Below are 21,616 nucleotides of genomic sequence, written 5' to 3'. Positions count from 1 at the left end.
CAAACTGCCATTGTGGTGGAGAAAAGGTCAGTAAATATGAACAAGGACAGATTTGATGTGAGCTCAGATACCCCACATTTTAGAATACTAAGATCAGATGAGTTGAACCTTCCCTTGCTCACCCATGTCAGTGGTATTTTTTTTAGGGAACCTCTGGAGAGAATAACAATTTCCCAATAAAGCAAATATGTATCTGCATGAAAAATGTTTTCTTGTTACTTGGGGGCATCTGTTAGCTCAGGAGTGAATACTTAATCATAGCTGCAAGGGCATGGCTGGCATAATTCCAGATGTAAGATAAACAGGAAACTGATTATGGAAAATTCAGTAAACGTGTTTTCCACTTTTTGTTAATTACTGATGCTGCAAAGTGAAATTGGATCTAGAAAGAGGGGGAAATTATGGAACCCTGTGGGAGCAGAATCTAACCTGCATTTTGTATCAGAAAAAATATCAGCATGGTGGCCCATGCTCTCCAGATAAGACTGAGACATCCATGAGTCCTTCCACAGGAACCACTCATATACTGAATTTCTGCATAATGAGTCCACTAGCTGTACCCTTCACACACACTTCTACACCCAGAGAAGTATTTTGGCAGATTTAACAGTCTAAACTGATTTACTACACCAACTAAGGGTCTGAACCTTTGTATTTAAGTATCAACATTGGCAATACTAATTTAAAACCAAGAAACGAATGTACCTTTTGATGCATAAAGAACAAGAACAGTCTAGAGATAATTCACTTATTCCCAGAGGAAAGGGACAGAAGCAGCATGCAGAAGGATTTCAGTTTCAACCTTTTGTCAGCAGAATAATAGAAATACTGATTATTTTTTCTTTTGAAAAATTACCTGTCTCATTCCAGATAGTATCAGAATAAAAGAATGGAATTTATCGTACATGAAAGCAGTTACAGAATGGTCAAAATTCTTGTGTGCATGTGAAAACAGTATTGGTTTTTTAGTTGAATAGCAGTGTATTGGAAGAAAAAAAAAATCTCCTTGAGGGTTTCCCTGTCATTCAGAGTTGTCCAGCTTTCCATGAAAACACAATTTGGTCTAATTGCTAGACACAGAAAAAGCAAATACAACTCACATGTACAAATATACTATGGGAAATATGTATTATCTATTGGGTAGGTTCAACATTCTGTATTTGCTTCAGGCATCATAATAAAGTTGTCTCTCATGATCTAATATTCCTGTGCAGTGTTAAAGCAGTATTTCTGAGAGCTATTTCCTACTGTCTCTTCCTTAATAATCAGAGCACAAAGATTTCTGCTAATTCCTTATCCCCAAAGCTGACCCAGCTCACTTTTTCCACAAGTCTGTGGAAGAGACAGCACTCAAAACAGGGACAAATTACTCATATATGAAAAAAAATCTATTCTTTAAAATATATATATGTATGCATGTATGTTTATACACATCTCCTTGCTCAGAACTCATTGTCCTGATAGCACATGTGGTATATTGTTGCATAGAAATGTGAAAGGTCCCCAGGTATAGAAAAGAAACTGCACTGCAGCAATTACATATAGAAAAAATAGTCAATTAGTTAAAAGGTTAGCTATCAAATAATAATAATAAAAAAGAATAAGAAAAAATAAAAGTAAAGTAATACATGTATTAAATGGCCTTGGCATCATAAAACAATGTTCAGCCCAGTTCTAGGTCTATACAACAGTGTGAGTTTTAATGGTCTGCAAAATCCATAGCTGACTACAGGAAATGCTTTGAAGGAAGAATTGACATATGGAAGTACTCCTAAGGTTTCCCTGCAGTCGCCTACCTTAAGTGCATTGTGTGAAGTCACACTGACTCGTCGCCTCCCTCCATCCTCCAGCTGCATTTCAGAGTACAGCTCTTCCTCATCTTCTTCCATAATATCAGACAAGTCAGAACCTCGGCTGCTCTCTGTATGGTACTCTTCACCATGGCAATAGTGAGGCTAATTGACAGGAAGAGAAAGAAAAATCTTTACTGATTGTGAATCTGAAAATCCTTCTGTAATACCAATGAGGACTAGAGAATTTCCTAGGTTTGAATATCACGCTAATAACCACATGCAAATCACATCATGTGGCTTGCTGCTCTGTCCTAGTGGGGAGATCATGTAGAAACCTCTTTTGCCCATTTAATGCTCCCAATTCAAGAAATCCAATCTTCATCCCATAGGTGACACCAAAAAAAGATGTCTGCCTTCACAGTAACAAATGCAGTTTTAGTCTTAATTAAATTCCCTTGATTTAAAGAGGTCCTTCATGCATCAATGGACTTGCTGACCAAACTGTAAAAGCCCCAGGATAATTCACATATCATCTGTTCTTCACAGCTGTTTGTTACATCACGTTGTAATTTAAACGTGATCAGCATTCAGTTCTTGCAGGATATAACCATCAGGGTATGATATAGCTAGCTGATGGAATGTCAAGCTTTCATTCTTATAAACTTTGCAGAAATAGACTGATTGAAACTTTAACTATCATTTAAAATTAGTCCAAATATTTCAAGTTGCTTTAAGTTTCAAATTAGTTGGAAGATAAGGAGAAAAAAGTATGTCCTACTGAATCGCTGAAGCTACATAGGAGTGGCCTCTGAGAAATGTTACATCTAACAGATCAGATCATAAACAAAACTCACTGTATTTCCACAGGCAAATCTTCAAATGGATTCATCCGACTGTCAGATTGCAGGAGAATGTTTGAAGTACCAGAATGCTTAAAATGACTGCATTCCTTCCCCCAGCAATATTAATGAAGAAATAATTTCTATGTTACCAGATCAATTAATTCCCTTAGCTATGTAACATGCTGACATCAATCAATCCCAGCAATGAGAAGAAAATGTCTGCAATAAGCAATTTCTCCAAAGTGAATGTAGATTTGCCCTCCAAGTATAAGAGAGAATTTATCCTCTTTTAATTCTTTGTTCTGGAAGTAAAAAGATTGGGGGGGTGAAGCCTTTAGTACTAACTTTTGGTGTCAAGCTCATAAATGTTTTCAGATCCTTCAGATGCATTATATTAGGATCATGTTTGGGGGTGGGGGGAAGCCACTGCAGTTTCACAATGATTTTGGTTTCTTTTTGAAGTTTAAAGATCAGAGGATATTTTAATGCTTTTTAAAAATTATTTCTAAACTTTGCACCTCTTACATTCAATGTTACTATTTAATCAGCTCCAGTCCAGCAGACTCTTGGTCCTGTTTTTCAGAGAAAAGCATTCCTGCACTCCTGTTCTCAGCTCTGTTCCTATAGACTGGCACAGTGCCACAAAACTTGCCTAGCTAAGTGCACAAGGCCTTCACTGCCAGAATACAGTCCCAAGTGCCCAGGCAATTGGACTGCAGAGGCTGTCTCCAAGACTCATCCATTGTGGTTCTAATAACAGCAAAGCCTTGCTGAACAACCACTCAATTATTTAAACCAATCTTTTAATACAAGCACTACTTTAACTGAGGTATAAAACAGAACTAGGATATATTATATAAGCAATAACCATGCAATTCTGCTTGCAATCAATTAACTACGTACAACAGGGCATTCATAACCTGTGATCAATAACTGGCTGCATTTACAGATGCAGATTTCCAGTGAGACCTCTATGACTATATTTTCCATGCACTTTTTACTTCCCATGTTTTCTAGCACTACCCTTGCTGAAAGTGTCCCAGGTTGTCTGTGAATATCAGTATTTGAATTTCTATCTCCAGTACTTCCCCTATCTCCAGTACTTTCCCTATCCTAATTATCAGTTTACAGAGCATATCAACAGCGTGCATAAACCAGTATGTTCATCCATTTTTGTGAGTAAAGAAAGAATTATGATTCTCATATTTTATTCCATACATTCTGAAAACCACTGCATGTGAAGATGTGACCAAAGAAAATCCTGAAATGACATATTTAGAACACTGGAAATTTGGATCAATGTTTCTATAAATATCTGTACTAAATGGAACCAAAATTCCATCAAGTTTCAGAACTGGTACAAGATGGAATGCTCTTGCTTGGACTCTTCAATATGGGAGGCCAAAGGTTTGGCTAACAAAATTATTCAACCATGCCAAGACATAAGAAATCATCTCTCTGCTAGAATTTACATCTCTCTTTAAAGTGATGGAATAAATTACTTGATATTTGTTTTCAGTTGGATCAGACTAAAAACTGCATAGATGTGAAAAAATTCTTCTGGCAACATCTTTCTATTCATTACAGCCTGCCAAACAGATACAGTATTGGTTTTCTGCTAATTAGAATTATAGGTTATGGCTTTTATGGAACACAAAAGTCCTTCCTCCTTTCCTTTTTTTTCATGGTATGTTTTCATATGCACCAGTAACACAACACAGAAAAAGCCTAGAGCCCAAACATGACATTCCACTCCCATTTTCTATTTCAGTGTTTCAGTTTCCAGTGCTCAAGACTGCTGCACAGGATAACGATCTGTAGCTGCATGGTGCCAAACACTCATTTCCCATTAGGCAGTGTTATGCTCCAGTAACAGGACATTCACTCTCCTCCCCACAATTTAGCTGCTTGTCTGGATAGTTTACCAATACAGCCACAATAATCAGATGGTGACCTGGATAGCCTGCTGAGCTCCATAAAAAGATTTGTTTCATGTTGGACACAATAACAAGACCAGGCTACTTACTTGCTTTCCAAGTTCTGATCCTTTCAGGAAATCATCAACTGAAGCCCCCCTTCTTTTGACATTAGGAGAATCGTAGCCATCCTCCTCATCATCTGAGTTAGCGTACTGGGTTGCATTACTCCTTTCGCTAAAAACACTCCTCCTCTCCATCTAGCAAAGCAACAACAAAAGGGGAAATTGTCAAGCAGGCTTGTTCCTGCAAACAATGGAAGAAACAGTGAATATAAGACAAGGACTGAAGAACACAGCATCCAAGTATACTCATGGTTTAAAACAAGGTTAATTTCACCCAACTGTAATCTTCCAGGAGTTTTCAAGACATTTTATTTTGTACTGCTCTTGCTCACAATTCTATTATTTTATGTGACCATCCACTCAGCTGCCAGTTTTCCTGTACCACTCAAGTCAAAATTTTCAGTGTTCTACAATCACAGGCTGTTAATGAAGACACTCATTCCCCCTCAGCAGAGGGCTAGTGGCTAATCTAGCCACTACAGCATTTTGACCTCAGTAGTAGCTGTAGAACAAGGCTTCATGCTCTTCCTCTGCTGTGAGTTGACTCTCTGCTGCTTACCCTCATGACCATAACCATCAGCCATCTAACAGGTTGGAGGAAAGGCAAGGAGAGAAGACACACAGCTTCTGCAGCAGCCTACTGCAAGGGAAGAATTTCTGCGACTGGAGTCTAAACATGGAAAGTATCACTGGCAGAATTTGATTTGATTTAGAGTGAATCCATCTGTAAACTTCCATTCAGGTCCCCGAATTAAGTATTTCAAGCATCACTAAAATTAATGTAATTAAATGTGGTTCAGAGCCTATGTTATGTTAGCAAATTAAAAAAAGAAAAAAGAAAAAGCAATTCAGTCCTCTTTCTCAATTATGGTTAAATCAATTTTCACCTCAGAGTCCCAAAGAAACTAATTGCCTTCTCTCCCTGTATTGCATTTCTTCCAGTTTGCCTTACTTCTAAACAGAAGGCAGAAATATACATGTGCATATGTATGTATTTAGCAGACCTTAGTGATTCAGAATTACTCAGTTTCCCAAAAGCTCCATCATCACCCACTGGCCCAGTTCTGTCCCAGAACAGGGACAATCAACAAATTGAGATACGTGTGAAGTGTCAAAATTAATGGAGTTATTTTGGACATACAATAGCAGACTGAAAACTGGACATAACATCTGATGACTGCCAGATGAAGGACCAAGAGACTGCATGAATAAAAGTGAGACCAGAGCTTGAAACAAGTAACAGGCAGTTGTGAGCAGCCTGTGATGAGAAAGTAACTGCCCAGGGCACTGGGAGTATTTCCATATTTCATACTTGGGTAGGAAAACCAGAGCATGTTGTCAGGATGTATATGCATCAGCTATGCTGACCCAACAGCTTCAAATATGGGATTTAAATTAGCAAGTATCTGAGTCACTGCAGCAGCTGGGGGTCCTAATGGTCTCAAAACCAGGGAGTCTCCTCTGGGCACTGGGTTTTCTAGCGGCTACAATAGTAGCTGTAATGAAGAGCTTTCACATAGCAGCTATAATGAAGCAGTTGTGAACATCTGTGAAGGTGTAGCACTGAGAAAGGGGCACTCTTGAAGGGTCAACACAAAAAATTGCCTGTGGATCCATGACAGTGTACAAAACAGTTCTTCATGTGCATCTAAAGTGCTCTTTGCCATTTTGGAAAAGCAGATGGGTCTAGAATACAAACAGGGCTCTTGCCTGACTGCTCTTACCATCTCCCTTAGAGAAATGAGGCTTTGCCCTCATTTTGTAAACTGGCAAAAGTCTCTTATAATAAGGACTTTTGTCTATCTGCCCATTTCCAGATGCATTTTTACACTGCCTTTTATTGTTTTGGGCTTTGAAAATTTCAAAGTACTTCAGGACTTGCTTGCTTGACTTTTCCCACAAGGGCAGAAGCCTCCCTTTTGGCTCCTGCACAAACATTGACCCCAAGCACACATATTGATGATTCTTCATTATTTTCAGAAGGAAAGCTCTGCATTTTTTGAGACATTTTTAGTGATGTTACACGGTTTCTCTGCTAATCAAAGGCTGATCAATGCTCTTTATGATTATAAGCATATCTGTAAAAGATGGCACAGAACTGCAGCACATAGAATCTTCTCAAACTACAGATCTTTAGGGTTTAGGAATGATTAGCTGCTCCTTAAAGCATATGGCGAATAAATTCTTTGATAGAAAGTGCCACAGTTGATAAAGTCAGCACACAAAAAAACCACCACAACTTTAAGAAAACATTTGGCTTTACCCTGGTGCTCTCTGCAACTCGTTGTGCAGCTTCTCTTGCCATGGCTTTTGCAACGGTATTTGGGACGGGTGTGCCTTGAGGTTGAGGGAGTATTCGGTTAGGCGATGGAGACCTCCTCCCCTGAAGTGAGCTGTGAAAGTTAGGTGGCTCAAGCATGTGTCCATGAACGGGGGATGCCGAACGAGTCTGCTCCCACGACTCATCCATTTTTAAATGTGGACCTAAATGTTCTTCTTTGGTTTCTGGGGCTCCGGCACTTGCTAATGGCTTAGATTTGGGAGCAGTTCTGGGGTGAGGGGTTGGAGGCACCAGTAGGTCAGATGGAATGGCAGCAACAGAAGAGTCCACTGATTCCCCTTGTGCAGAGAGTGTCCGAACAGTAACTTCCTTGGCTTCCAAATTCCTTAGCCTCATTAGCTCCACCAGTGTGTTCTCTGCTGTTGGAAAGATCACTTCTGCTACCTGAGTACACAAAGAAGCAACTTATTAGAGTGAAAATATCTGTTCCTCTCCTCTCAATCCCACTAAAGTACCACCTTCAAAGTCTGAACATGTAATGAGTTATTGCCAGCAGAGAATGGGCTGCAAGAGCCCACATTAGGGCTCCACACTAGTTAGCACCAATTGTCATCCATCCTTTCAACTCATTTGTCCAAAAAGCTCAAATGCTTATAGAAAGGGAGCTAAGAAGCAATTCATGCACATAGAAGCAGGTTCTACTGAAAGCCGGGAAAACCTTGCACACATTCAAGTGCTGTCATACGTTCATTGTTGCCTTTAGCTGTCAGTAGATGGTCACTGTCATGCTGGAAGGAGAACTCACCCGTTGACCTTTCGCATAAACACCATAGCCTGTGACATTGGCGCCATGGGAGGTCCCTGTTGCTGTCAGAGTTGGTGGTTTCCAGGACACTTGTACAGTTGCTGGGCTGGACCCAGCCCGTACAGTAACATCTTGAGGTGGAGCTGGAGGCCCTAAGAAAGACAAAACTGGTCACTGCCTTAGTTCAGAAGTGTATACGTCAGCTGATATATGGAGAACTTAAGAAAGACAAGACTGGTCACTGCCATAGTTCAGAATTATATATAGCAGCTGATATATCTGAGAGTTGGAAACTATAGATCTCAAAGCACTTAAAAAAAATATTTCGTTTTGAAGATATAAAGTAACCTTATTGCAGTTACTGTGCAAAAACAGAAGCACAGGTTCAGCAGGTCACAGAGCGAGGAAGTGACCCTTAGCTTACAGCCACTGACTGATCTATATTTCTTTCCAAGGTTGTCTGTACTTTTAACTTCCTCTGGACCTATCTTCATCTGTCCAGCTTGCATAACTGCTACTTACTCTGAATGTAGATGTTAACATAAAAATGCAGGAAGAAAAAAAAGCCTAAGAACAGCACTGTCAGTGGAAAGCTGCTGCAAGTGACAGCCAGTGACTTTCTGGTATGTATCTCTGCAGTGAACACACACTACATATGCAGAACTTACTTTCAAAATCTGTCTCTCTGGACCATCAATGCCTCCAAGTAATGATTTATGGAGCAGAAGCAAACTGACACTAAGGTGCAATGGGGACCACAAGCTGAAACTTTAACTTTTCCAACCAGCAGCATGTTGGTTTAAAGGAAACTGGATTCCAAGTCTTCTTTCTACACTGAGGAAAAGAAATATGCCTACTAACCTTTTAAGGTGTTTGGACAGAAAGCCAAAGTTAAAATATCTTAGAGATTATTAGTTTGTTAATATTTTAGGCATCCTGTGGTGTTAATCTAACAGCCAGACTCTGAGAAGTATTTCATGCTAAAACATTTCAGAAGCAGGATTCAGCTGTAGCCATCTCTGTGCAAGAGCCAGAACAATGCAAACTTGGCTGCTCTAAGTTTGCTTTTGCCAGTGAACAAGGTAGAACCAATTTATTTTCATCTCCCCCAAAAGCTATGTGTATTTTAACTGTGTGCATTCAATGCTACCAAACAGCTCATGGTACAAATGTAAATATCACAAAAGCCTCTGCCTCCAGATATGCTGGCGAACCAACAGCGCACTTCAGCAGTTTGCTGCTGCTGAATTTCATCCTCTAGCGGTCATCAAAATAAAATTATGGTCATGATCAGAATACTACAGGCACAACATGAATTTTTCATCTGTACCACCCCATCTAGAATGCATTTTTAACTTGTAAGGCCAAAATATTCAAGCTGACCTAAGACTATTCTTGGGCAAGATGCAGACATGATTTAAGACTGAATTTCAGCTTTCCCGATCATTCTATTTTATTGACAGTCAGCACTCCCAATCCAGCAAAGCTCCTCTGCTTACAAGAAAGAATTCATCTGCTCTAGTCCAGTACATTGTCAGTGACAATGACATTAATCTTTTCCTGCAGGAGAAGTCACCTTCCTTCCATCCTCACAGAAACAAACAATCCCCAGGGAGTCCATCTCGACTTTCACAGGCTGTAATAGAGAGAGGTTTAATAAACTGTGATGCCCAAGGCTTAGTGTGGCTTCTGTTTCTCCCCATTATTAAACAGGAAATTGCTCCTGATGACTTTTGATCATCAACATAAATGTTAATTTCAGAATTCTCCTACAGTTTGGTCTTCATGAATTTATTACCTAAATTAACATAAAATGCATAACAGTCACATTAGTCCTAATCCTGTTGATATTTATGCCTAGTTTTAGATCAGAGCACTCAAGAAATAACTACTTCTGTTTCAATTTAAGCAGTTCTGCTGCTTTGATGAATCAAGGAGAGCAAATCAATTGCTCAGCAACTAAAGAGCTGTCACTCAGATTTGGTCCAATAGTAAGCAATGTGTTTTCAAGCATAAAGCATGCAAAACACAATATATCTATGCAAAGAGAAAAATGGAGAGGTGAGCTCTAACTGTCCATTGCTTTCCATGCAACTGCTCTCTCTAGCTTTGAAATGTGAGCAGTTATCTCAAGTTCATTTTTTGCTTAATATATTCCTAAAAATACCCCTGAGATTGATACAGTGAAAATGTTAAAATATCTACTGATCCCCACTCCCTTTCTGGTGTAAGCAGCTGATGGTATCCTTTTCTACAAGGATAGCACTGAACCCTCTAGAGTAAAGAGCAGAGCTTCTCAGCTTCAAATAAAGCAAGCACAAGTATTCATTTGTAAACATTCCCAAATCCCTTAGAAAAATGTCAGTACAAACTTTAGCAGCTGCCTGTGGCCAATTCATGCTGCACTGTCTGCTAAACCTGACATTCACCACAACTAAAGGTTTATGTGACATTACTCACTCCTAGGCATCTTCTAGAGAAGCACAATAAGAAAATATTTTCTTCACGCAGAATACCTGCATTGCTCCCTCAGCATACTCTAAAATCATCTTTGGAACATGTCCCCTTAGAGTGTAGACCAACTGAAGGCAGTTAAGGTGGAAAAATAATCCAGAATGTGAGAGAAAAAAATAGGATCAGTTGCATTAAAGACACTCTGCCTTTTGTTTTGTTTTGTTTTTTAGTTTTAGCTTCTTTTAACTCTAGGTTGGAAGAAGTGATACATGACTGCTTGAAGCCAGTAATATTTGCAGGACAAAACCATGACAAATTATGGTGGCAGTTCCCATTGCTGACCGATTTCCCTTTATTTCAATGACTCTTGCAGTACAAACATCAGCCTCTAACCATTCAACAGCCACCGTTTTACTTTAATACACATAACAGTGAAAAGTCGATGTACTTTTGTAAAAATGCCCTCTGTGAAATGAAGTGGTGGGGAAGATTCTAGGATCTCTGGATCTAAAAGCAGCAGCTGGGATGCATTTTAGCTCCTCAGCAGGGAACAGCTCATTCATTGCTTTAGCACACTTCAGCAACTAGAGGGAGATACAGCATGGTAAGTGTTTGGCCTGAAAAAGATTCACTAGAAATGTCTTTCCCAAAGCACAAAGAAGTTAACCCATCTAATACATTCAAGCCACTACCTAGGCAGTGTCTCATGACTCTCACAGACTGTGTACAAAGTTTAAAATGCACCCTCATCCTAGCAGATCCTGTAATAGCACTACCTCTTACCTCACTGAAATTATTTAAGACACAAGAGTAAATGCCTGATCTGAGGATGTTTTCACTGAACCTGTAAATCAACAGCATCAACAGCAGTTGACATACAAGCCTAACTCTCTCTCTGCTCCAGCAGCGTTACTGCCGTGCATGTCTCCTTACATGTAACTCACAGAAGCCAAGGAAGAGACCAGAACTAATTCCTGTCCCTTTGCTAGAGTCAAATCCCAGCAGAGAGTCAATTAAGATATAGCACAGTACATGCTACTGACATTTCACTTGCCAGGAGTCACTTGTACTTGAATGTCCCTGCTTCAGAGGCATACTGAAAGACTGAATATACAAGAAGTCTTCTACTTGTCTTTGGTTAGAAGACCTTGGTTAGATGGTTCTATAAGGAGAGATGTTCCAGTTTTTCAGGTACAGCTATACACACCCAAACCTATGAGATGATCCTTTAAATACACTGTAATATTTTCTGCTCTGGTTTTCAATGTTACTTCACTGTTCTCAAATACTGGGAAGTAACTGGTAATACCAGCATTTCTAATGTAAAAGTAAGGTGGAAAAACACCCCAGACTTTCCAATACACAACCAATTTGTTATCTTCACAAATGCAAACTTAACAACCAAAGTGCATGCCCATCTCCTAAATGACTGTGTGCTCCTCTAACATGTCTGTCTTTACTTCAGAAAAGGGCTGAATCATCCTGTAAAAAGTGCTTTAAAACACACAAATAACATGCCAGAAGTAATAATTGCTTGGTTGGGTTTTACCCATTGTGGTTTGCATCAATGAAAATCAATTACTATCAGAAATAGTGGACAAATTAAATACAAATGGAAATTAATTTGATAAAACACAGTGTGTGATCTACGATGATGATAAGCAGGGCTTTTCCTGGTTTATCTCCCAGAAATGCTTCAGCCCTTACCCAGGAACAAGAAGAGGACAGAAATTAATTTTAGAGACTATAAAGCAATCTAACAATCCCCAGTCTGCTCATGAAAGTGACAGGGTTTACAGCATAAAGCTAAAGGTTAGATCAATTTATCTAGCAATTTCAGAGAAACTTAACCAGAGAGTTTTAGGGTAGAGAGACAAATATCAAACCTGCTGGCAACGTAGAAAATTCCACAAAGGCTTCCTTTTTCTCTCGTTGTTCCAGAGGAAGCTGCCAGGGCATCTGGTGGGGCTTTGCCATGACCTTCACCTTGTAGGCCATATTGGGCTTCAAATTAAAAAAATGGTACTTGTAGCTAGCAGCCTTGACAATGTCAAATTCTTCTTCATTAAGAAAGATCACATGACTGTAATTACTATTTGTAGGTAGCCAGGAGAGCTCAGCAGAAATCTGGGTTATATTGTCCACTTTCAGATTAGAGGGGGCTACTATGACATCCTTCCCAACTAACAAAGTGCACTGCAGTTCATCTGAGTTGCCCTTGTTTGTGATGCTCTGAACTGATATTCGGTATGTACAAGCAGAAATGTTAAGCTTTTCTATAAGAGCTTTCGTTCTGCTTCCCAAGGCTATGTTCATCCGTACTTCTTTGTCAACTAGAACATTGTAGCTGCTAATGGTTCCCCATCCGGGTGGCACTACCGGTGGCTCCCAGCCCACAATGACACTTTTGGCTAGTTGTTTGATAAGGGTGATTTTTCTAGGATAAGGCACAATGTCTTCTCCAATTTCATCAATGTTCACATCCAGAGTCCCTGCACCATTGCTGATTACAGTAGAGTCTATGTGACTCGGTGGACTTGTCTCCAAGAGATCTCCTTCCAAAGCAGGACCCGAACGGTTGATGAAATTCTGATCTTGTTCAGTGCTTAATGTGCTCGATAATCGAGTCTCGTTGTCTTGAACAAAATCCACAAAATTTGAAGGGACTAGTCCTCTTTGTCCATCTAGAAGTTCCCCTGGAAAGAAAGAAAAATGCCATGAAAATTCTTGAAGGAGCGTACCTCTTGCACGCCATTGCCTTGCAAGTAGACAAGGAAGAAGATATAAGTGAAAACCTTATGTAAACAACATTCACAGCTTGAGAACGTAAAGACTCACTGAGGCAAAAAGCAGAATTGCCAGTAAGCTTTCTTATCAACTTAAATCTTGGCAGTAGGAAATGCTGACAACACAAAATATCTCGTAATTAGCTTTGCCTGCAAGGATCAGCTTTGCTGGTGCAGGAACTCTCTTAATTAACACAATGATTATAGGAGTAATTTTAGCAACTGATTTGGTAGTAGATGAAGGAAAGAAGTGGGAGCACGTTTGACAGATGAACTGATTTGAATCTCCATGAATCTGCAGGAATTCACAGACTGAAAAAACATACCTTCATAAAAGCCATCTTCATCCATATCTCCATACACATAAAGGTACTTTCCTGCCGTGAGGGGGAGCTCTGCCTCTGGATTTTCATTTGGTCCATCAAAGGGGTTGTAGCTGCAATGGAGCACAGAGGAGAAACAAGAGTTCACTGGCAACTCCACACTGAATGCTGATCAGAGAAAGGTGTACAGCTCTAAAGTGGAACAGGAAGGAAATTCCTAGGTTTAATCTTTTGGCTTCCAATCTGAAACATATATTCTGAGTGCAGTCTAGTCAGTTTGTTGTTGTGAGCTGCAATTCTATCCCCATCAAGCCGCCATGAAATGCAGCTGAAGCACTATACGTTTAAGACCACATCCTTTTCTGTTGAATTTGCTTACGTGTTTCCTCATCAGGTCTCCTTGAACACACTGGCCAATATCTTCTTTATTTTTCACAGTGAATTAAAGCAAACTCAGTTGTGCAGGTCTTTTCCAGTCACTGTATTCCTTTTGCTTTATATGGCAGACGTCTACACAAGTTTATTAACTTTAACAAGTCAAATGAAGACAAACCCAGTGAGTTACATCGAAAACAAGCTACTCATAGACAAAAAAAAACTCCTTTAAAAGTATTCAAATCCATACCCAACCTGAAAAAAAATTGTTGGTCACAGAAAATTTTACCATGTCAGTACTTTATAGCTGAAATATGGGTGGAACTTTAAAATAATTTTTGCATTGATGGAAAAGCCATTTATATGACCAGACTGAGACACCCTCTTTAAAGTAGGAGACGCATATTCTCATCCCATTCAGACACTGAAGGCCAGAAATACAGAGATGGGTAAGAGAGTCATGTCATGGTAAATTTTCTCTGACAACTAAAGCACATGGAAATGGCACTAATTTGCAGCCAGCCTGCTGTCTGTAATATTTGTTCCAGGTAATAATTCAATGTATGAATAAAAGTGAAGCAAACCCAAATGCTGAATAATATAAATATGTATGGTAGATGTAATGAGCTGGGATCTTTACCTATAACGGGCAATGCAAAGATGGACTTTTCCAGAATATCTCTGCTTTGAGGTATTGGAATTCTGATCATTATCCATCTGTAGTGAAAAATTAAAAAGGAAAGAAAGAAACAATGTGATTTCAAAACTATGTCTGGATTCTTTTCCTGACAGGAGAGAGAAATCAATGAACGCAAAACTAAAATAATTTAAATCCAGCAGGGAACAGGAATGGTTAAAAGGAACTGCAATTCAGATTCTAACAGAGTAAAGAAAGGGAACTAGCTCCTTGACATCTTGCTACAGATTCAGCTCAGCTGTCTGTTGGTTTTCCTCAAAAGTTCACAAAGTTGGCAAAGCAACAGTATCTTGGGGTTTTGTCATTTGGTCAATGGAGGTGGCTGAAGGAGATGTGATATTGACCACACTACTCCCTTTCATGCTGCTAACTAAAGAAAGAGGTATGACTCAACCACAGCAGTCTCACTGATCACCTTAGCCTCCTGACTAAGCTTTTACTGAAGTCTTCATTAAAGTACAGTAAACTCAGTTACTGCAAGATGACCTGTTGTAAGTGATATGCTTGGTGCTTCTGGGTGTAGGACAGCTATATGATCACACAGACCACCAAGGGTGATACTCTGATGTTTTCATCAGAAAACAATAGTAGAAACCTAATACTAGTGACCAAGTACTTCAGACAAATGCTGAGTTTAGAGCTGCTGCAGGTGCCAACTTCCTACCCCTTTGTAACAATGAATGTACCCTCATGCCAATCCAATCCACGGCTGCAGCATCTCTTGAATCCCAACCTTTCCACTAATTAAAAGAAATAATATATTTCCTCTGAATTTACCAGCATATTTAATGAGAAAAAAAATGAGCAACTTTTCATTTGAGCTTGAAAGCACTTAAATTGATGTGGAAATACTAAGTTTAACAGTGGGATCCAAAAACTGACCAAAATTTTACAGTCTGTATAGAGTGAATATTGCAGTGTAACTTTCAGGCCTAAACTGGTCCCTCCTTGGTTCCATTAGTATGGAACAAAAGTGCACCAGAAAAACATTGAGTGAAGTTGCATTTCCTCTGAATTGCCTCCCAAAAGGTGAGTTAGCTTGTTGGGTTAGCCCAGCACAGCACACACTATTTTGCCAGCACCCCTCCCTCCTCCAGTGAGGTGGGTGGTAATAGCCAGCTATCAGGTATTCTCCTCTGGGCAGCATCTGGGGACACAGGCAAATTTCCAAGGGTTATTATCCTGACACCTTTTTATGGGCACGTCACAAAGATTTTTGGTTTTATTCCTACACTCTCCCCCTGGGTCTGGATACCTCTAAAAAAGAATGGAGCCTAATTTCTGTGAGCTTGCATAATGCAAGTATGTATCACATAATTACACTCCAGAAGGTACACAATGAACAGCTCTGCAAAGGAGGGCTTGACATTCTCAGTGAGCGATAACTCAAAAATAATAGAAAAAGGGAATTAAATTTGACATGCACTTTTTCTGTTCCTTGCTGTTAGTTCTGCTTCCCTAAGTCTCACTGCTAAGCTGCTTTTTATGGTTTGACTACTTTTGAGTTGCCTTTTTTGTGGCCTTTTCAAAAAGCAGTGAATGTTCCCCATTTTCAGCAGTGCTGCTACACTTAAATACACATCCATTTATTTGTGGATTATCCTTAGACATGCCCATGGAATTCCTGCTGTACAGGAATCTAATTTTGTTGAATATCCCACACCATACTCAGGCTTGTGAACCATTTAAAAAACCTTTTGATTTTTATCACCATCCACAGGTTCTGCAGCAATGAATATAAAGTAGATAGAAAATCTACACACAGTTTCAGTTCAGTTACTTCTGCAAAGATTAACAATGTGATTCCACACTGTATGATCCTCACTGCTGTTTGCTCACATAAAACAGGCTTACAGTATTTAATAGAAAATAATAACCCTCTATTAAGTTTTCAGTATGTGTGTTACACCTCCTTATATTTAATATTTGTCCAACTTGCTATGGCACCTTTGTATAAAGCTCTTCTGAGCTTCCCATTGCCTTTCTACTAGAATTCTACTGAAAATCAGAAAACCTTACTTATAAAGAGAACAAAACCTTTCAAAAGTGGAATAAAATACAAGCAGTAAAGTTAAATGGTAGAAGAATTTAGTGACAACATCCTGAAACTTTCACTTCCAGGTTGATGAATTAAACTCCTTTTGCACAAGTGTGGTACAGCGCTTGGTGCCATGGTCTAGTCATGAGGTCTGTGGTGATAGGTTGGACTCGATGATCATTGAGGTCTCTTCCAACCTTAGTGATACTGTGACTGTGACTGAATGCAACTTCAAAAGCTGAGGTTTACACAGAAGCTTGAGGTTCTCACACCCCCCACTTTTTTATGCTATGTAACTTGGACATCAGCTGAGACTTCTTTGAAAATACCAAATCATGTCATACTCCCAATGTGTCTCAGGAAATGAGGACATTCATCTCTTAATTTCTTAAAACCAGGAGAATCAACCTGCATCAGTCTCCCAGACAAAAGAAGTCTTGGCCTCGTAACATACATTTTCAGTCACAAATGAAAAAGACTCACGTCTGAATCAAATCTGCATCTTGGGGTACCAGATCTTGACTTGGACAGGAATGTAGGTTTGACAGACAATTGTTCTGGTTTGTCTCCAGAAATTTGAAGGGGTCGTATAAACTCTGAAATCACACAACGGCTTCCAGAAGGACTTTCATGACCTGGCAGTGAACAAAACACATACAAGAATAAGTAACTGATCTCAGGCAGACTAAAGAGCAGCAGTGAGTTATTTTCTCCTGGAAAAACAAAACAAAACCAAACCTAAATACAAAACAAACAAAAAAAAAACACTCAAACCCACAAAAAGTAGGGAGACTGCAGAGCATAAAAGTAGCCTTTTGATAAATTACACAAGTTGTCAATTTGTAATATAATGAAATGTAGAAAGTGAAGACATTAAAAAAATAAAATATAAAGGTGACAATTTCCTGCAATGAAAAACAATTTCACACTTGCTCTGGACACAAGGATGATCAAAGGGATGGAGCACCCTTCCTATGAGGACAGACTGAAAGAGTTGGGGCTGTTCAGTCTGGAGAAAAGAAGGCTGTGAGGTGACCTAATTGTGGCCTTCCAGTCTCTGAAGGGGGCCTACAAGAAGGCTGGGAAGGGACTTCTCAGGATATCAGGTAGTGATAGGACTAGGGGGAATGGAATGAAGCTGGAGGTGGGGAGATTCAGACTGGACGTGAGGAAGTTGTTCTTCACCGTGAGAGTGGTGAAGCCCTGGAATGGGTCGTCCAGGGAGGTGGTTGAGGCCCCATCCCTGGAGGTGTTTAAGACCAGGCTGGATGAGGCTCTGGCCAGCCTGATCTAGTGTGAAGTGTCCCTGCCCATGGCAGGGGGGTTGGAACTAGATGATCCTTGTGGTCCCCTTCCAGCCCTGACTGATTCTATGATTCCATATCTCAGAAGTTACCTCACATGCTGTTTAACCCACGGCCAGCACCAAAAAGTTGCTGTTGGAACCTTTCTTTTTCTTCTGGGGATTCTCATATACTGGAGAGCAGAATCAAGTCATGCCTTTATCTTCTAAGAAAGTGACTGAAATGCTGATAATTTAGTTGGCAGGGTTTTAATTTTTAAATGAAGGGAAGTGGATTGGCTTTTTGCAGGGCAGTAAGTTCCAAGAGCACCTGCTTGATATGTCTTGAGAGCTCCTTGTTAACACCAGTAGTAAACCAAATAATTTGATCACAGTGTCATCTCTCCAGTTTCCAGAAAAATGGCTATGAAAGAGGAAAAATCTCCAGGCATGGGTTTTGAATATTTTTATCATGCTTTTAAAAAGAACCTCAAAATAAAATAAAATTAAATAAAAGGATAATACAGTTCATACTGCACATTTAAAAGACCTAAGGAGGCATCCTTACAAGAGGCTGATCACAAGGCTGCAAGAGAGACTAATAAAGTGCAATATAAAATATTTCTACATTTTCCCCTTTTACTGTTAGTTTAGTCCACAAACAAGACACAAACAAGAAGGGTATTGTAAACTGAGCCTAATTACACTTGCAACATCAGCAGCAGTTATAGCAAAACACAGTCTAGAGCACTGCTGACACAATCAGATATGCGGAGTGCTTTCTTCCTTTCTCCCTCTCTCATTAACATAGCCTGTGCTCTAATTTGTCAGACCCTGGCTATGTATAGGCTCAGCATTAGTTCTCCAGTAATGTCCAGAAGCCTGGTCAGCAATGTTTTGCTACTGAATTCCAAGCTTCCTAGCCACACATCAACCAGAATTATCAGCAGAACTCCTTTATTCATATTACAGAGGAGAAAACCCTCCAAAATAGAACAACAGAGGGTGTTTCTGGTGTGCTCCTGAGTCCAATATGATTAATTTTCTCTACATCACTGTAATTTACAGCAGGACAGCTTAAACACATTGACAGCAGGGAAACACACAAGTCATCATACTAAAGATTAATTACAACCAGCCCTGCTTACAGCAATCCCCAGGCTGGAAAAGGGCACATTTTTTATTCTTGGAACCTTTCTCACATATATAACAGAAAAGTCATCCCTGTTCAGAAACCTTTAGCCAATTTAGCTCCTTCTGTTTGCTGTTAATGTGCTTGCCATATCAGTCTGTCAGTGCCAAGTTTGTAAATAATTGGTTCAACTGCAATTATTCATTCAAAGGAAACTGCTGTTTGGTCTCATACCTCCTGGATTTTTCAGGCTTTGTTATTACAGTAGTTGCTCTACAGACAAAATGCAGAGAAAGGTTCTTGGATAATATAGCCCTTGCTTTGTATATATATCAGATGATAACCAGGATAGGAACACATGTTATCAGGAAGTGCAGGAATATCTAGATGCTGGAAGACATTCAAATTGCTTGGTTTTTTTCCACTTGTAAACAAGGATACATAAAATTTACCTTGAGTTCTTAATACGTAGGACAGAAAACCACGTGGTGGTTTTAACTGCATCATGTGACTGAACACATCTATGGCTCCAGATGGTGCTAATAACTAGATACAGCCTACTCAGATACCTCACTTGCCATCAAAGTAAGTCTATACACATAACCATCAATGCATAGGGAAATAAAAATCTAGCTATGTGAAATGGATCTGTCTTCCCAACTGGATTTATTGCCACCTTCAGTGCTCTGTGTTTTTCTATTCATTTGGTTACTTGTGGCATGTTAACAAACACCTTTCCATTTTTAATTTGCACTCTGGAAAAAAATACTGGTTAAAAATGAAAAATACAATTAGTCATTTCATAAGAACATGCATCAGCTTCTAAAAAGGCCTCTTTTTTTTCCTTCTTTTTCTTTCTCTTAATACTAGGAAAGAGCCCTATAAAGCCACAGGATTTTTGTCCATAAAGTCCTGTAAAATACACACATACACTGAAGGTGGATTTTATTTTCCCCTGACTGAAAAATATCTGTCAAGGAAGTCTTAAGAACACCCTCCTTTGAATGAATGAGGCAACAAAGAGCAACAGACTTAATTTAGATGTCTCAGCAGTATTAAAGCTGACCACACTTGCAGTACAATTACACTCTTCTATTTTATTTATTGGAACTGCTGATTCATTATGAACTACCTAAACTGTCTAGAAAGGCCATTTAAACAAGTCTTTTATGTAATGAACAACAAACCTTAAGGTTTTGATATCTGATTGTGACATTATTATACGTTTAGAGTGAACTTTTTACACTCTAATCTATTCTGCCTAGGTTTACTTCATTTCCTGATACATTCAAACATCACCAATTAAGGCAAAGCAGCTGGTCATAAACTGATCTCATTTCCGTCATTTGCTTTGCTTTGAAAGCTGTCCTTTTGTTCTTTCTTCCTCACACATAATAAAAATAATCACACTTCTGGTTGGGAGAACTCGCTGCAGCATTAGCAGCATCACTGTGAAATGGTTAATTTCAATGATTAGACATCCTGCCCACTTGCTCAAACATTTCTTTGCTGTTACCAGCGCATTCATACTGAGAGTATTGTCCAAGGCTTTCTGATCTTCATACACTGGTGCTGCAGGCCTTGAATTCTGAGTCACAATAAATTTTAGTAAGCTGTGACAAAAGGTTTACAGAGCAAGACCCTTAAATGACTTCAGTACAGACCTAACTCTGTTGTCTGTGGCTTTAGTCAGCAATTCTTTTAAAGATTTCTGTTTGTTATATTTTGAAGGATGTTTTTAAAGCTGTTTTCCATTAACATTTCAAGACTAAATCTTAGTTTGGAAAGCTTGACTGAAGACCTAAAAATGTTTAGTTTATTTTTATTTGAGGACTGGGGGTCTACTTAGATCAATTCCAGAGATACAGATTGGACTTTCACTAGCTGCCTAAAGGATATTTCAATCCCTAATTACCTTTTCATTAAGATTAGTTGTTGTTTGAAAAATCCTGTCCTTAGAGGCAGGAGGAGTTAATCCTCTTGATATTAAGGCAATTTCTATTAAAATCTTATGCTATCAGGTAATGCCTTCTGAATTGTCCATTTAGTGCACTTCAATATCCACTTAGGTAAGATATGGAGCTCCAGAAAAGGCTCTAAACTAATACACACCCCAGTGAGCAAGGCTGCAAACAGCTCACTTTTTGTGTTCAAACACCCAAGGCATACAAAGTGCAAAGTTACTGAAGTGAAATGAAAGGAAGATGTCACCTTGGTTCCTTTTGACTTGGTTTCACATTGAGTTTAGCACCCTTCACTGAAAATAACTGCTCAGATGTAACAGCAGGGCAATGATTTGTGATTTCTAGGCCCTATGCCTCCAAATTTTCCTAGAAGCTTACAAAGATGAAATTTTAAAAGTCAAGATTATTTCATTTTCCCAGTTCCTCTTCATACTTATTTTAAAACAACTTTGAGGGTATTTGTAAGTAATGGTAATGACTTTACAGATGTTCCTTTGCAGAAGTAGTTACAATCATTCTAGCATGGATGATATTGAGATGGTGAGCACAATCCTCAGCCTCCATAATGACAGACTTATAATACAGAATAGAATAGAATATAGAATAGAATAGAATAGAATAGAATAGACCAGACCAGACCAGACCAGACCAGACCAGGTTGGAAGAGACCTTCAAGATCATTGAGTCCAACCTATCATCCAACAATATCCAATCAACTAAACCATGGCACCAAGCACCTCATCCAGTCTCTTCCTAAACACCTCCAGTGATGGTGACTCCATCACCTCCCTGGGCAGCCCATT

At 39.3% G+C, this 21,616-nt stretch overlaps 1 protein-coding gene across 10 annotated transcripts in view; it reads right to left on the bottom strand.

Moving 5' to 3' along the window:
• The window catches only part of RIMBP2 (RIMS binding protein 2), a 104,275-nt gene that overhangs the window by 21,779 nt on the left and 60,880 nt on the right, over positions 1-21,616 (bottom strand). For all 10 annotated transcript variants that reach the window (XR_010989611.1, XM_068157418.1, XM_068157419.1 and 7 more), the window contains 8 exons: positions 16,919-17,070; positions 14,341-14,417; positions 13,329-13,438; positions 12,103-12,912; positions 7,763-7,914; positions 6,940-7,401; positions 4,662-4,811; positions 1,797-1,955 (listed from right to left, as the gene is read on the bottom strand). Coding sequence is in view for 9 of the 10 variants with exons in the window: in XM_068157418.1 (XP_068013519.1) it covers positions 1,797-1,955; positions 4,662-4,811; positions 6,940-7,401; positions 7,763-7,914; positions 12,103-12,912; positions 13,329-13,438; positions 14,341-14,417; positions 16,919-17,070 (2,072 nt within the window). In the remaining variant the exon portion in view is untranslated. The remainder of the gene's footprint in view (positions 1-1,796; positions 1,956-4,661; positions 4,812-6,939; positions 7,402-7,762; positions 7,915-12,102; positions 12,913-13,328; positions 13,439-14,340; positions 14,418-16,918; positions 17,071-21,616) is intronic.

The sequence above is a fragment of the Melanerpes formicivorus genome, unplaced genomic scaffold, assembly GCF_026170545.1.
Source record: "Melanerpes formicivorus ecotype bairdi unplaced genomic scaffold, bMelFor1.0.p_v2 SCAF_36, whole genome shotgun sequence".
Taxonomy (NCBI): Eukaryota; Metazoa; Chordata; class Aves; order Piciformes; family Picidae; genus Melanerpes; species Melanerpes formicivorus.
Note: the sequence above shows the minus strand (reverse complement) of the source record. Positions and strands in the feature narration are given on the sequence as shown.